The sequence below is a fragment of the Sinocyclocheilus rhinocerous genome, unplaced genomic scaffold (genome assembly GCF_001515625.1).
Source record: "Sinocyclocheilus rhinocerous isolate Xijiao unplaced genomic scaffold, SAMN03320098_v1.1 scaffold43, whole genome shotgun sequence".
Classification (NCBI taxonomy): domain Eukaryota; kingdom Metazoa; phylum Chordata; class Actinopteri; order Cypriniformes; family Cyprinidae; genus Sinocyclocheilus; species Sinocyclocheilus rhinocerous.
In genome coordinates this window covers 388,014-401,253 of record NW_015628370.1, presented here as the reverse complement: position 1 = coordinate 401,253, position 13,240 = coordinate 388,014, and the positions used below count along the sequence as shown (strand labels likewise).

At 36.5% G+C, this 13,240-nt stretch overlaps 2 protein-coding genes and 1 pseudogene across 2 annotated transcripts in view; all 3 read right to left on the bottom strand.

Moving 5' to 3' along the window:
* Positions 1-5,165: 5,165 nt before the first annotated feature.
* Positions 5,166-6,485, bottom strand: LOC107737777 (coiled-coil domain-containing protein 103-like; annotated as a pseudogene).
* Positions 6,486-8,108: 1,623 nt separating this feature from the next.
* Positions 8,109-10,227, bottom strand: LOC107737769 (60S ribosomal protein L23-like). Its single transcript, XM_016549392.1, has 4 exons — positions 10,123-10,227; positions 8,920-9,042; positions 8,751-8,763; positions 8,109-8,402 (listed from the first exon to the last, which is right to left on the bottom strand). The coding sequence occupies exons 1-4, from the start codon at positions 10,133-10,135 to the stop codon at positions 8,153-8,155; spliced, it is 399 nt and encodes a 132-aa protein (XP_016404878.1). The 5' UTR covers positions 10,136-10,227; the 3' UTR covers positions 8,109-8,152.
* A 1,744-nt stretch (positions 10,228-11,971) lies between these two features.
* The window catches only part of LOC107737768 (brorin-like), a gene marked incomplete at its 3' end in the record, with an annotated part of 3,854 nt that continues 2,585 nt past the window's right edge, over positions 11,972-13,240 (bottom strand). The window contains exon 3 of the mRNA XM_016549390.1: positions 11,972-12,180. Coding sequence (XP_016404876.1) covers positions 11,972-12,180 — 209 coding nt within the window. The remainder of the gene's footprint in view (positions 12,181-13,240) is intronic.

Below are 13,240 nucleotides of genomic sequence, written 5' to 3'. Positions count from 1 at the left end.
AACAGTGGAAACTAATCCCGTATTTTCTAATAATATTACCAAGGGGCAACATGTATATCGAAAATAGCAGAGGACCTAGGACAGATCCTTGTGGCACTCCATATTTTACTGGTGATAATTGAGATGACTCCCCATTTAAGTCTTCTTGAATTCTAAAATTAAATATACAGAAGCTATGAAGAGAGCATTATTGTGGAAACTGGGGTGCAAAATAATATTCCTATTCAAATAGTTATGCTGACTATACTGTATATTAGGGGTGTCCCCGACCAAGGATTTGCATGGTCAAATCGGAATTTTCAAATCTTGCTGATACTCGACTGATAGTTGAATCGTGTGTTTGGGGGCGGGGGGGCAAAATACAAGAGTCAAGTCAGACATTGGACAGCCATAAATACTGACGCACAGGGAAAATGTGTAATGGACGCCTCGCAGATACAAAAATAATGTTTTGATTAAAAGGTAGTTAACATTAAACGTCAGCGAAACCCTAAGAATTCACAACACTTTTTACAATAGTGCTCTCATTATAACATTATTTATATGATAGTTATTAATGTTCTGCATTTCTGTTTTGACCAGTAGAATGAAGCATTTGATTGCAGGTTTTTAATCAATGGGATTGAACTCATTTATCTCATATAGAATAAGCTTCGTTATTTATACAACATAATGTTAATATTTCGACTTATAGGCTATGTGCACAAAATGCCCCGAATGCACATGAACGTGCTTGCGCGGCTCTGAATGAGCTCCTTTTGTGGAGGCGTTCTTCACGCAACAACGTGCAGAAACACGGCAACTAAACTCTAAAACTTTACAGCGTTTTATTATAATAGTGTTCTCATTATAATATTATGTATATGACAGTCCCAGTCATAGTTATTAATATTCTGCATTGTTGTTTGTCCTGCTCGCGTTGCGCACTTAAGAGATAATCACCATAGTACTACAATGAAGCGCTTTACTGCAACGCAACCAAATGCATCTACAGCATTATCATAATAGGCTGTATATTAACTTATTGGGAGAAAACCAGTAGTTCTGTGAAATCAGACATTTGAACACCCCCATATAGCCAAAACGGCATGATCATAACACCTCTGCCAATATTCGACTGTGAGATTGGTTGTCGAATCAGGCTCCTCCTATCAAAGCATCGAATCTTCGACTATTTGGGGTCACCCCTAATATATATATACAATGCACAGCATAAATGAGTACACCCCCTCTGAATAAATATAAAAAAATGTATTTTCTTAATGATCACTAATATAATTCATGGAATCAAGGACTTTTGTCAGGGTTAATCCATTTGACCTAATCAATATGTGCCTATTCATAAAATATGTGATATTTTACATATTTACATCACAAAGTATAGTATGCAAATGTGTTTATGTAAATTTATAAAACTACTTGTACCTTCACTGCAGTACTCCTTCTAGGCTACTTATACTAAAACTGCTTACGTAAGGGAAAGTTTACCCAAAAATGGAAATTGTGTCATCATTGTGTCATCTTCAGGTTGCAAACCTATGAGATTCTTTCTTCTGTTGAGCACAAAAGACGATATTTTGCAGAATGTTGGTAACCAAACAGTTAAATGCGTAATTTTCTTTCAGGTATACCTTTTTTATTATATAGATGTAATATTTTCTTCATTCTATTTATTTTTATTTATTTATTTTCAATAAACTTTTTTGATATACAATTCACTGTTGGGGCAACTTAATGTCTGCACTTTGTTCTGCACTATGTTCCACCACTTTAAGACAAATGGATTTGTTTTGTTTTCATATTCAAGAGATTATAAGCTAAATTAAACTTTTTTGGGGTTTGCATCGAATGTTCTTCGACAAGAAAAAAAACAAAAACCTGGGGAAAATAAATGCAGAACATGTTCACATAGGACACTATTAACATGACTATATGCATGAAACCATTCAGAAAAATTTGGGCACAAATGGGTTAAGTCTGAGTATGATTCAGTGGGCTATATAACATTTTTAATTGTCAGGAAATTACTTGTCTTTAAAAGTTTTGGTTCAATATACACTGTAAAATCTAATTAGTTCGCTGTTGATTTTATTTGCCAATTTTATTTGCTGTCTTGTGTCAGTAGTAGCACAACAAAAAGAGCAAATAAAATGGTTATTGTTACAATACAATTAATGAAAATAAATTAAATTGTTACCATTGTTGTGATTCACGTGCTAAATGTTTAAGTCTGTGTGTGACTTTAGCATTTTACCTCACACTATTTAAAGATTATATAAACCCAATTAAAAGCATCTCAAGGTGTTTATGAAAAATAAAATACTTTCTAAAACTTTCTAAAATAGGTCACTTTCTAAAAGCAACCTATTTTTTACTTTTGTTCATTTGAAATCAAATATCTTTGACTTCATGATGCATTGTTGCGTTAAGAGGAAGAAAATTGTATTAACATAAACGAAGTTCCAAGTGCCCAAACAAAGGGAACGCTAATCACTATAATGGTGAGTTAAAAAAAACAAACACACATTTTAGGAAAATCAACATCAATTTATGAAGTTAGCTTATATGATGTTCTCTCAAATATTTCAGTTGTATTGAAAATTCAACATTCAAGATGACTTTGGGAAACGAGTGAATGCAACTAGTGAAAGATAACTGCAGACATGGAGGAAATGGGTCTATTAAGACTCTAAAAGTCTATTAAGACTCTTTCTTTTCTTCTTCTTATGTCAACATATTAGTGCACTGCTGCCTCTCACTGGTTTATTAATATCATTACCTTTGTGGCTACTTGAATATTTTAAGTAAGTGTCACTCAAAACAGTAAGTAAATTGTTTTATTTGCCTTGAAAGTAGCTGTAACTTAATAAAACCTAGTAAGTATAACAACTACGTAAAGATAACTAATTAAATCTAAGTAATTACCTTAAGGTAAACTATTGGATTTTACAATGAACTTACCTGTTGATCAAAAATAGCCTTAAACCTATACACCTTTTTTTTTTTTTTAAGTTTTTTTTAGTAACTTTCAGGAGGGTGTACTCATTTTTGCAACACAACATTTTATTACTTTGATAAGAAAATCTTATTTTGCTGAATAATTTTGGCATTCTTCTTTGGTAATTGATCAAGCAGGCTTGTTGGAACATTACATCTCCAAAGAACCCTAACATGTCTTCTAAGTAAAGAGTAATTGCTGAATTTGTTAAGTTTTAGAGGGGGTGTACTCATTTATGCTGTGCACTGCATATATATACTGTATATATATATATTCCGGAGCTGATCTTGAAAGGTCTGTCATAACATATTCAATTAGAAAACGTAAAGTAAAATCACTTTTGGACCCTCACTGCACAATATGTAATGTTTCTCTTTTTTCTTCTACATTTCTGTATTTCATGATGATTATTTAAATGTTTTCACAATAAAAGAAAAATACAGTGATTTATTACCATTGTCACTCTGTCTGTTAATGAATAAAAAAATGTTTTAAAGATTCAAAAAAATTTAAATTCAGAAAATTCATTAAGCAGCATATTTATTCGATTTCACCTTGCACTTCACAGTAAATGTGCATCAGTATAACTACAGCAAATTCAAGTTCTGTGAATATCTGCAGATGCTTCTTCCTTGCTTATCTGCCAAATAAATCTGACTAACACAGTGAGGAGAAACATAGTAGAAATGCCAGCGTAGCAAGCAAGTATAACTTGCAGTGCATAGACAGACTCTGGGTCCAAGATCTGACGCAAAGTCGCCAACGCCCCAAGCGCAGATACACCCCCAGTCTGATCTCTGCAGCCAGCTCTCCTTGGAGCCAGCAGAAATAGGAGCCTTTGTCTTCCAGCCGCACAGGTCTGAAGTGTAGGTTGTGACCAGTGTCAATGAAGACACGAGACGTCTTATTCAGACCCTCCATAAACTGAGACTGGTAAAGCGGCACTAAGCCTTTATCCCAGGCCACAGCGTACTGCGGTTTGGCGCCAGGACAGGTCAAGACCAGATCAGAGTCTGTGGGGTGATTGTGGAAGTGGATGGTGACACCTGAAGAAGATCGATCATCAAACTGAAGGAACTTCAAGAGCTTGTCAGCTCGTCAAACTGTTGGGGAATGGCTGAGGAACCACAGGGAGCCACTGTGTCTGATTTACGCAGATAACATACATGGAGGTAAATGCTTTTGACGTAACAAAGTCCTCTACGCATCTGCTCCCCTTGGACGTCACAGCGGTCACATTTAGACCATGGCCCGTAGCTGGTGAACACCTGAAACTTTTCAGTTTTTATGCCGATGGGCTCTGCTTCTTGTACTTGAGTCCTCTGTTTGATGTTCCAGGGAAATAAAACTTGACGGACCTCCTGGACATCAACATAACCATAGAAGAATTCACCAGAGGCCGTGCCACAAATATAGTGCCCTGAGTCAACTTTTTGCACCCTGAGAGGTGAGAAGACTAAATAAACGGATGAAAAAGCGACTGCGTAGATCCGACCCTCTCCCAACTAGGGATGGGCGGATCGATCCTTAAGTATCGATACTTTCGATACTGATGTTGTATCGAAAGGATCGATCCTCACATAAAAATATCGATGCTTTAAAATCTAATATTAAGTGAGTATAATTACTGATTATATTCTTTTAATAATTTAAAAGATCAATTTAGTTTATAGGTATCGGTATCGGTATCGGTATCTATATCGATGATACTGGACTTGAAAATATCGGTATCGGATCGAAAATAAAATAAGAGGTATCGCCCATCCCTACTCCCAACTTTAGATGATTCCACCACCTTAGTGCCTTCAAAGTCTGTGAGGACTTTGGTGTTCATGGAGCCAATTTGCTTTTGATAGTACCATACTACTGAAAGAGTCTCCTCTGGTTTACAGTGACAAGGAAGTTCAATGGTTATATCAGCCAGGAAGGCAGCAGTGTCAAAAGACAAGAAATGCAGGTCAGGCCATGCTGGCAAAGATGTCCTCCTTATCTTCTGGAGCCTCATAGGCTGAAAGTAACTATGGGCAGATGGCCCTAAAAAATTTGCCAGCACTTCTCTTAGCATATTTCTGCCAGCATAAAATATGAAAAAATTATATATATATATATATATATATATAACTGTTTAAGGTACAAAGGAAAAAAAACAATTGAATTTTAATATTAACTATTTTTGGATGCCATATTTTCCCATTAACGCTTTCAGTTGTGCTGTAATGTCAGTCTCATCATCCTCCACATGTGTCAGACTGGCCTCACAAACCATTGAAGTGTCAGAAGAATCACCTACTGCAACTTGTAGCTTGTGGAAAAGCTCCTCACAGGTTTTTTGATCCGCCTGACTAAGAAGAGACAGGTTCAGGCCAAAACAGCCAGTTCTGGAAAGGACGTCCAGCACTCCAATCACTATTTCCTCATCCCGACTTAAGACACTGTGACAGAATCAGAAGGAACTCGCCTAGAAGACCAAGGCCAACCTCAGTTCTGAAGATTTCCTGCAGAGCCTTGCCTCCCAGACTCACAAGGAGACTGTACTTAATGAGCTTTCTGCAAACCTGCGCCAGTCACGGATGAACTCTGATGCACTTCTTGGCTGGATCTCAGATAACTGTGGCTAAAAGTAAATTCAGAATTTAGTTAGTTATACACTTCATTCTCAAGTGAGTTGATATATTGTGAGATCTAGCATTGGGACAACATATAGGTCATTTGCTTCATAAAATGTCTCTCCTGGACCTTCTCAGATGAAGCACTTTTGTGCTTTGTGCTAAAAGGAACTGGATTCCATGGCTGCTTTCGAGGTGCACCAGAGATGTCCTTTCTGTCAAGGGGCTGTAAGTGAGATGCAAGTACTATATCCCTGAAATCATAACATAAAACAGTTACAAGACACACCAGTGTTATTTTAGTATCACTGAGATACAAAAATAGTTTTTAGAAATATTTTTAATGTTTTTACAATTTCTGTTTTCATTATCAATTAGGTTATAGTATTATTTTTTTTATTCATGTTTATTTCAGTTATTTTCCTTTTTTTGTATTAGGCCAAAGTTAAACTTGCCAATTTTGAGAACTGTTGCCTTGCCAATTTATTTCAGTTAACGTTTATTTCAAGTAACAATTGAAGAGTTCAGATACAAAAGCCTCTGAGTGCCGTCTGAAATTTTAATCTAAAATGAACATTTATATCAGGCTCCTATATTTATGTTCAGTTATTTCACTTTAATGGCTTAGAAAATGACCTATACATTGCCATTAAAGTAAAATTACTGAACCTAAACATAGGAGCCTGATAAAAATGCTACTTTTAGCAGAACATTTCAGACGGCATTTAGAGGCTTTCGCATCTGAACTCTTGAATTTTTGTGTGTGATTTGTTTTAGTTATACTTGACATCATTTTCCTTCTGATATTTCCTGTCCGCTTCCAGCGCCGCTTGTAGCTCTTTTTCAAGAGAACTGAAATTTATCGTATCAGATTTCTCCATACCAGCTCTTACTGTTACGTGAAAAGTCACCCAATTTACTTTTATGGGGAGAACTGGTAATGTTATTTACCTCAAAAGACAGAAATTCAGCAACTGAATACGAGGACAGCTAACTTGCTAGCTCACGCCTCCATATTATCCATAACAAACTGGTCTCCATAACAACCACACATCTTACGCTTTGTGTAACGTTCCCAAAACATAAAAAAAGAGACAAAAATACAACTAATCTACTTTAAAAAGATTAAATTACCGTCATATAGACGTAAAGCTCTGATTTTATTTAGCAACATCTCAAAAACAGTTTAACAATGTATTTTGTATTTTCTGAATTTATCAATATAATCATCTAGTGTATGAGGTTTAAAAGTTTATTATTATTTCAATTTTAACTTAAAAGTTCTTACTGGTGTTGAATTCGGTCATTTTAGAACAAAAACCGAACAAAAAAAAGTTTTGAATTTTAAAAAATCGCTACTTCATCGTAATTGTTCGATGTCTTTATGGGAAATGCGTGAAATAAACTCAATAACTCAGCCACAATCAGTAAAAACACAGACACCAAGAAAGGGGTTACACTCTAAAACATCAAAAATACAAAACACACACACTCACAAACACACACAAACAAAACACTATTATACACACAAATCAACTGGTGTGTCTGTAACAATATAGCAAAATTGAGCCAGAAGACTCAAAGAGGTTGAAATGTTTGTTACATTTTGATGTTATGTGTAACAAAATGTATTTCTGTGTTCCAAGTTTGACTGTAGTAATATTGATGCAGAAACCGGCATTTCAAACCAACATTTCAAACAACAAAAAATCTAAACCTTTACAAAAAGTTGTCTTTGAGAATGTCTAAATATATATCCAAATCCACAACTTAAAATTATGTCTAAATACAACTAGAGAATGTATAAGCCTTTTTATATAGAGCTATATAGGAATCTAGTGGCTAAACCATGGAATTGCAATGTTTTTCTTTTTTTACTCTCACCAGATGGCACTAATCTGCCTTCAAAAATTTAATTTTTAAGGCAGTCTCTTTTTTTTAACATGAAAGACAGCCATAATTGAAAAATAATAAAAAAAAATTTATTTTCACTGGGAATTTTTTTTTCATAATGATTGCATAAATAATAGTACCATGACATTCTCTCAAAATACAAAAAAAATATTGACCAAAAATATATTACATTGATATTAATTAAAATAAAAAAAAGTTACATTTCAGGTGTTCAGTCACTTTTGACTATACAAGTGTGATCCCCAAATGAACAATACCAGAGGATTAAGAAAATATTACTATCATGGTAATTATCTGTTAAGAACTAACATTTCATGAATGCTCTTAAAGTTAATGCATTACTGAATAAATTTAGCTTTCATATACTCATTTGTCAAATGTAAATACTCAGACAATATTTCTCACGCAAATGTATTTACCACATATACTTCAGTCAAAGAATCAAACTTTTAATATTCTCAGTCTGTAAAACCTTAACTGAAGTTTGCATTAAATAGCTTATAAAATGTGAACACACATTCAAAATATTGCAGTTTTAACTTTCCAGTGTCAAGACAAAATTCCTTGGAATCAACAGACAGTGACGCATGTAAACTTTGAGGATTTTATTGAAAACGACAAGCCACATTTGCGCTCAGGCAATGCTACCAGCATTGGAAGCAATCCTGGGCCACAGGTCTGCGCATTCCTTGGCCACGGGTCCTGTGATAGCTGAGCCTATGAAAGAAAACAAAAACAATTCAGCACTGCACCTGAGCAAAATCCAGAACATTAAGTTAAAATGACAAATTTCAAGACGAGATGAAAAATGTTCCATCACGGATTGAGATTTAACAGCACATGGCGACTGCCATCTCACCCAAAAGCAATGGGATTTATTATTCCTTCATTGACGACTTACCCAGCCATTGAGCAGACAAAGCAAGTGCTTTAAGAAGGATACCAAAGAAGATCTTATTCTCTGACACACCAATTTCAGGTCTTGGAGTCTCTACTAATGAGCCGATGACCTGAATCAGGTGTGTTTGATTAAGGATACATGCAAAACGTGCAGTGTTGGGGTGCCTCCAGGACCAGGGTTGGGAACCACTGATTTAGCAGATGCTTTTATCCAAAGCGACTTACAAATGAGGAAAAAGAAATGAAAACGAGTTGAAGTCATTAACTGAGCAAAGACCAACTCAGTATATTCTATAATATTTTTACGCTTAAAATGAATTCAATTGACATACAGGTCTGCTAACCCTCAGCTGGGTCATCAAAACAAGCTAACATTTGTTCCACCACGGATTGAGATTTAACAGCACATGGCGACTGCCATCTCACCCATAAGCAATGGGATTTACTATTTCCTTCATTGACGACTCACCCAGCCACTGAGCAGACAAAGCAAGTGCTTTTAAGAAGGATAACTTGCCCAAATACGGGCAGATCTCATACCTGTGTTGTCAGCACAGTTGATGACTGCTCCCACTGGGAGACCCAGTGAAATACGGAACTTGGCTCCCGATGACCCACCACGTCCTGAACAGGAGGATAAATGCATTAAGCTTTTATAACAGTATGGTAAAACAGCCAAAAGATACCGGTCACATTTTCTATTTGCTTAGCTAGCCAGTAAGTGACTTCATTCATTTATAACTGATTGACTCTGGCTACAAGAAATGAAGACTTTAAAAAGCAACTACAAATACAATCATACTGACAAGCTGTCTACATAAGCAAACAACCGTTTTGCCAATAACACTGCAAAGCCTCAAGTCACTTACATTAAAGCTATTTTAATCTCATCACAAAGGAAAGATTTGGTGCAGTTCTCTTTACAGTGATCGAGGCATCAGTCACTCACTGTTCATGTTCACTGCCATTAAAAAGACCCAACAAAAGTGAATGGTGGCCGAGGTTGTCATTCTGCATAAAAGCCAGTATTTTCCATAAAAATAAATGAAGTGCTACAGGTTTGGAACGTGTTCATTTTAGGGTGAACTGTTCCTTTAGGTCTGCAAACGTCTAATTGCTATCGATACGGTTGAGTTACAGTTGCTGCCTGACACCAGTCTGATTCCACTCGATACAGGTATTACACCATTTCTGAGGAAAATAATACTTCAGAATCTATTAACCCCACGGTTTGTTTTCCTGGTCTATACCAGCTGAAAACCTCAAATATGTGCATTACGCTAGCAAGTCAGCGTGCGATTCAACTCGCCACCATCCAGCCGAGCGTCGACCTGCTTCGTTGCATGTTGTCAGTCCACAACTCGCACGTCTAGTTCTTTTAAATGTCACATTGCTTTTTTACATGCCATTTAAGGTGAACCTGTGTTCCAAAACCTGCTTTCGCACAACAAAGTTTGAGTATGAAGTGTTTAATCATCATACTACTAGCTCCACGAGCCTGAGTCTGCGGACTTGGCAAACATGGATTCTCCCGCTAGCGGCAAACGTACCCAACTAGTTTTTATCGAAGATATTCTTTACAACTGGCGTTAATATATTGAAAATATAAGTTCTCTATGATCAATTAAACCCATTTACTCCTTTATGGGGCTTCAGTGTATCTCATTTTAAGGATGATTATGGATTTTCATATGTGTTTCTTACCTCTCTTAGACATTGTCGCCGAAAGGGAAAGAGGAAGAGAGAGAAAGGAATGCTGGGAAATAATCGTGCGCGCGCCACAGCTCTCGCAGCATCCGGCGCACACTTGAACGCCATCATCCGTGCATCGCCACCTAGTGAGGCGTATGTATGCCTCGCTAATGTATTTCAATAACGTGTGGGGAATTATAGCCGCTAATAATAGAATTATAGATTCAAAATGTAACGTCCAATATGTAGAAAATACATTGCAGATATACAGTGACGTGTGAGTCTGACACATTGAAAATGTTCATCAGGTTTTGCAACATGTGGCGCTCATGAGACTTGAGTGACCTTAATATAATATAATCTGCGCATAAAAGGAGTATTAACTTGCAAAATACTGAAATGGAATAACCTTCAAACCACACGGTATATTAGCTATATGAAATATTTGAGATCGAAATTAATGCTTCAGAATCTTGACTCACAGTTGCAGATAACATAGGCTATTGTCACAATTTGAATACATATAAAATGATTTATATGTTTGTAATTCATAAACACAGTGTTGCCATTATATTTACATGCATTTGGTAAATTAGCTCTGTTGAAATTGTTAAAATCAACAAAACATCACATATGCAAAGAAACAGTTGTTTAAATAATGAGACAAGGAGAAAATACTCAAACCTGAGTTGATTTTAATACTTAAATTATGTTTCCATTTGACCAGCCCTTTCAAAATGTGTGTTTCTTATTGCATGCTCCCCTTCCCATCTAAACAAGCAAATATGTAATCAGCATTATGGAGAACAACATTTTACTGGTGATATCTAATACAATATGGCATTGTGTAAATTTATTTGTTGGAATGAACATTGAAGTTGTTAATTAACACGTAATATTGGACATGGAATAAATCATTTAAACGTCAAACAATATTCAAGACTTCCAAAGTATGTAATGTGCCCATTAACACAACATGCAAGAATGAGATGGAAAAATGGGAAATCATTTTGTTTAAATACAATGCTCCATATTTAAATATGACGCTGCATAACTGCATCTAGTAAGAAGTAGACAACATGATATACAGTATACAATATACACACATTTACACTACCATTCAAAAGTTTGGGGTCAGTAAGATTTTTTAAAAGTCTCTTATGCTCATCAAGGCTGCATTTATTTGATCACAAATGCAGTAATATTGTGAAATATTATTGCAGTTTAAAACAACTGCGTTATATTTTAACATATTTTAAAAAGTAGTTTATTCCTGTGATGGCAAAGCTATATTTTCAGCAGCCATTACTCCAGTATTCAGTGTCACTTTGGAAATCATTCTAATGTGCTGATTTGGTGCTCAACAAACCCTGATATATTTTCAAGATTCCTTGATGAATAAAAAGTTCAAAAGGACAGCATTTATTTGAATTTTTTTTGTAACATAGTAAATGTCTTTAATGGCACTTTTGATCAATTTAATGCGACCTTGCTGCATAAAAGTATTTATTTTAAATCTTACTGACCCAAATTTCTGAACTACAAGTGTACCATGTATAATAGTGGAAGATTTTATTAGTGCATGTTGCTTGTCAGTGGGTTGCCGATCTGGGTCAGGATGGGAGGGGGTGGTGAGGTTGGCTAAAGAGGTTAGCATTGGCAGTTATCCCAGCGCAGGTTGTGTTTACCCTGGGCACAGACACCTGCATGGTGCTCTGCATCCCCTCCTGCCTGTCAGGAGAGCTGGTGCCAGGCACACTTCCCTTCATGGGATGGCATCCAGCCTGGGCGAGAACACTCTCTCTTTCTCTTTCTCTTTCTCTTTCTCTTTCTCTTTCTCTTTCTCTTTCTCTTTCTCTTTCTCTTTCTCTTTCTCCTGCTCCTCCATCTGTTTGGATGTGTTGTCGGAGTCAGTGGCTTCATTGTCTTCTCCTTGGTGCTCCTCACATGAAGCGTGAGGGTGCGTCTGCCACGTTCCATCCTGGTAGGTGCAGAAACACACCGTCCGCTCATCAATCTCAACACGTTCTCCAGCTGAGATCACGCGATTTCCAGCAAAGCAGTTTGGCCCTATGAAAAAGAGACAAGAGCATGAAGCTCAGTATTTGGTTAGAATTATAGCTTCTCGAACAGAAAATTCTGTCATCATTTACTCACCCTAATGTTCAGGGTGCGAACTCCGGGGGAGCTAGGGGGAGCTTGGCTCCCCATAATAAGACATGGGCTCCCCTGAAAACGTGATTTGTGAAATTTTGGGGGGTCTCAAAAAATATTGACAATGTGTTATTTTGACGTGCAATTTCAGTTTTGTGTAATGTGATCATCGTGGATTATTATGTGTAAAATTGCAAAAAATATCATTCATTCATGCATGACGGCGATTTAAACCCAATTCACTTCAATAAAGAAAACTATACATGCTATTCTTGTCATGAGCATCAAGGTGTGGGGCGCTGCGGTGCAAATTCCACTCATGTTTAGTACATGTTAACTCAAAGATTCGTAGAAAAAAAATAAACGCTGGGCTCTGTCGTCGATTCTGTGTTAAGGTAAGGCATGTTATTCGCAATTATGTGTTGTGGCTGGGTTGTTATAGGTCTGCGTGACTCTCGATGTCTTAGGCATAACTGAACAGAGGAATTATGGTATTCTTCTGTAGCCTGACGACGAGTAACTTTAACCGTTGTTCATGTGAACTCAAAGACAGCCTGATGCTTTGTTTATAAACTATTTGTGGGTGGCTGTTTGTTGTTTCACCTATCAATTCGTGTCGATAAAGTATAATAGGGTAAATCCTGTATAGTGATTTATCCTATATAGTGCTTGCATAAAGCAAGTAGTGCATACACTTGTAGCTGTTATGTATCTTTGTAAATCATTGTAAGCCCTCTTTTGAGGCACACGCAAGCGCACGAACCGCCCCCTGTAGTGTCTTCAGCAGCTGCTCTGAGGAACCACACTCAGTCTTGGGTTTTTGATGCCAGAAGATACACTTTATTACATCATCAAGAATAAAGTGGAGAAGTTCTGTATGGGTATATTTCCATACAGATTTCCTTATGCATATGATTCAATATTTCCCTAGAGAAGGGGCCCCCCCAAGTCTTGTTATGGTAAAGAAAGAAAGCCC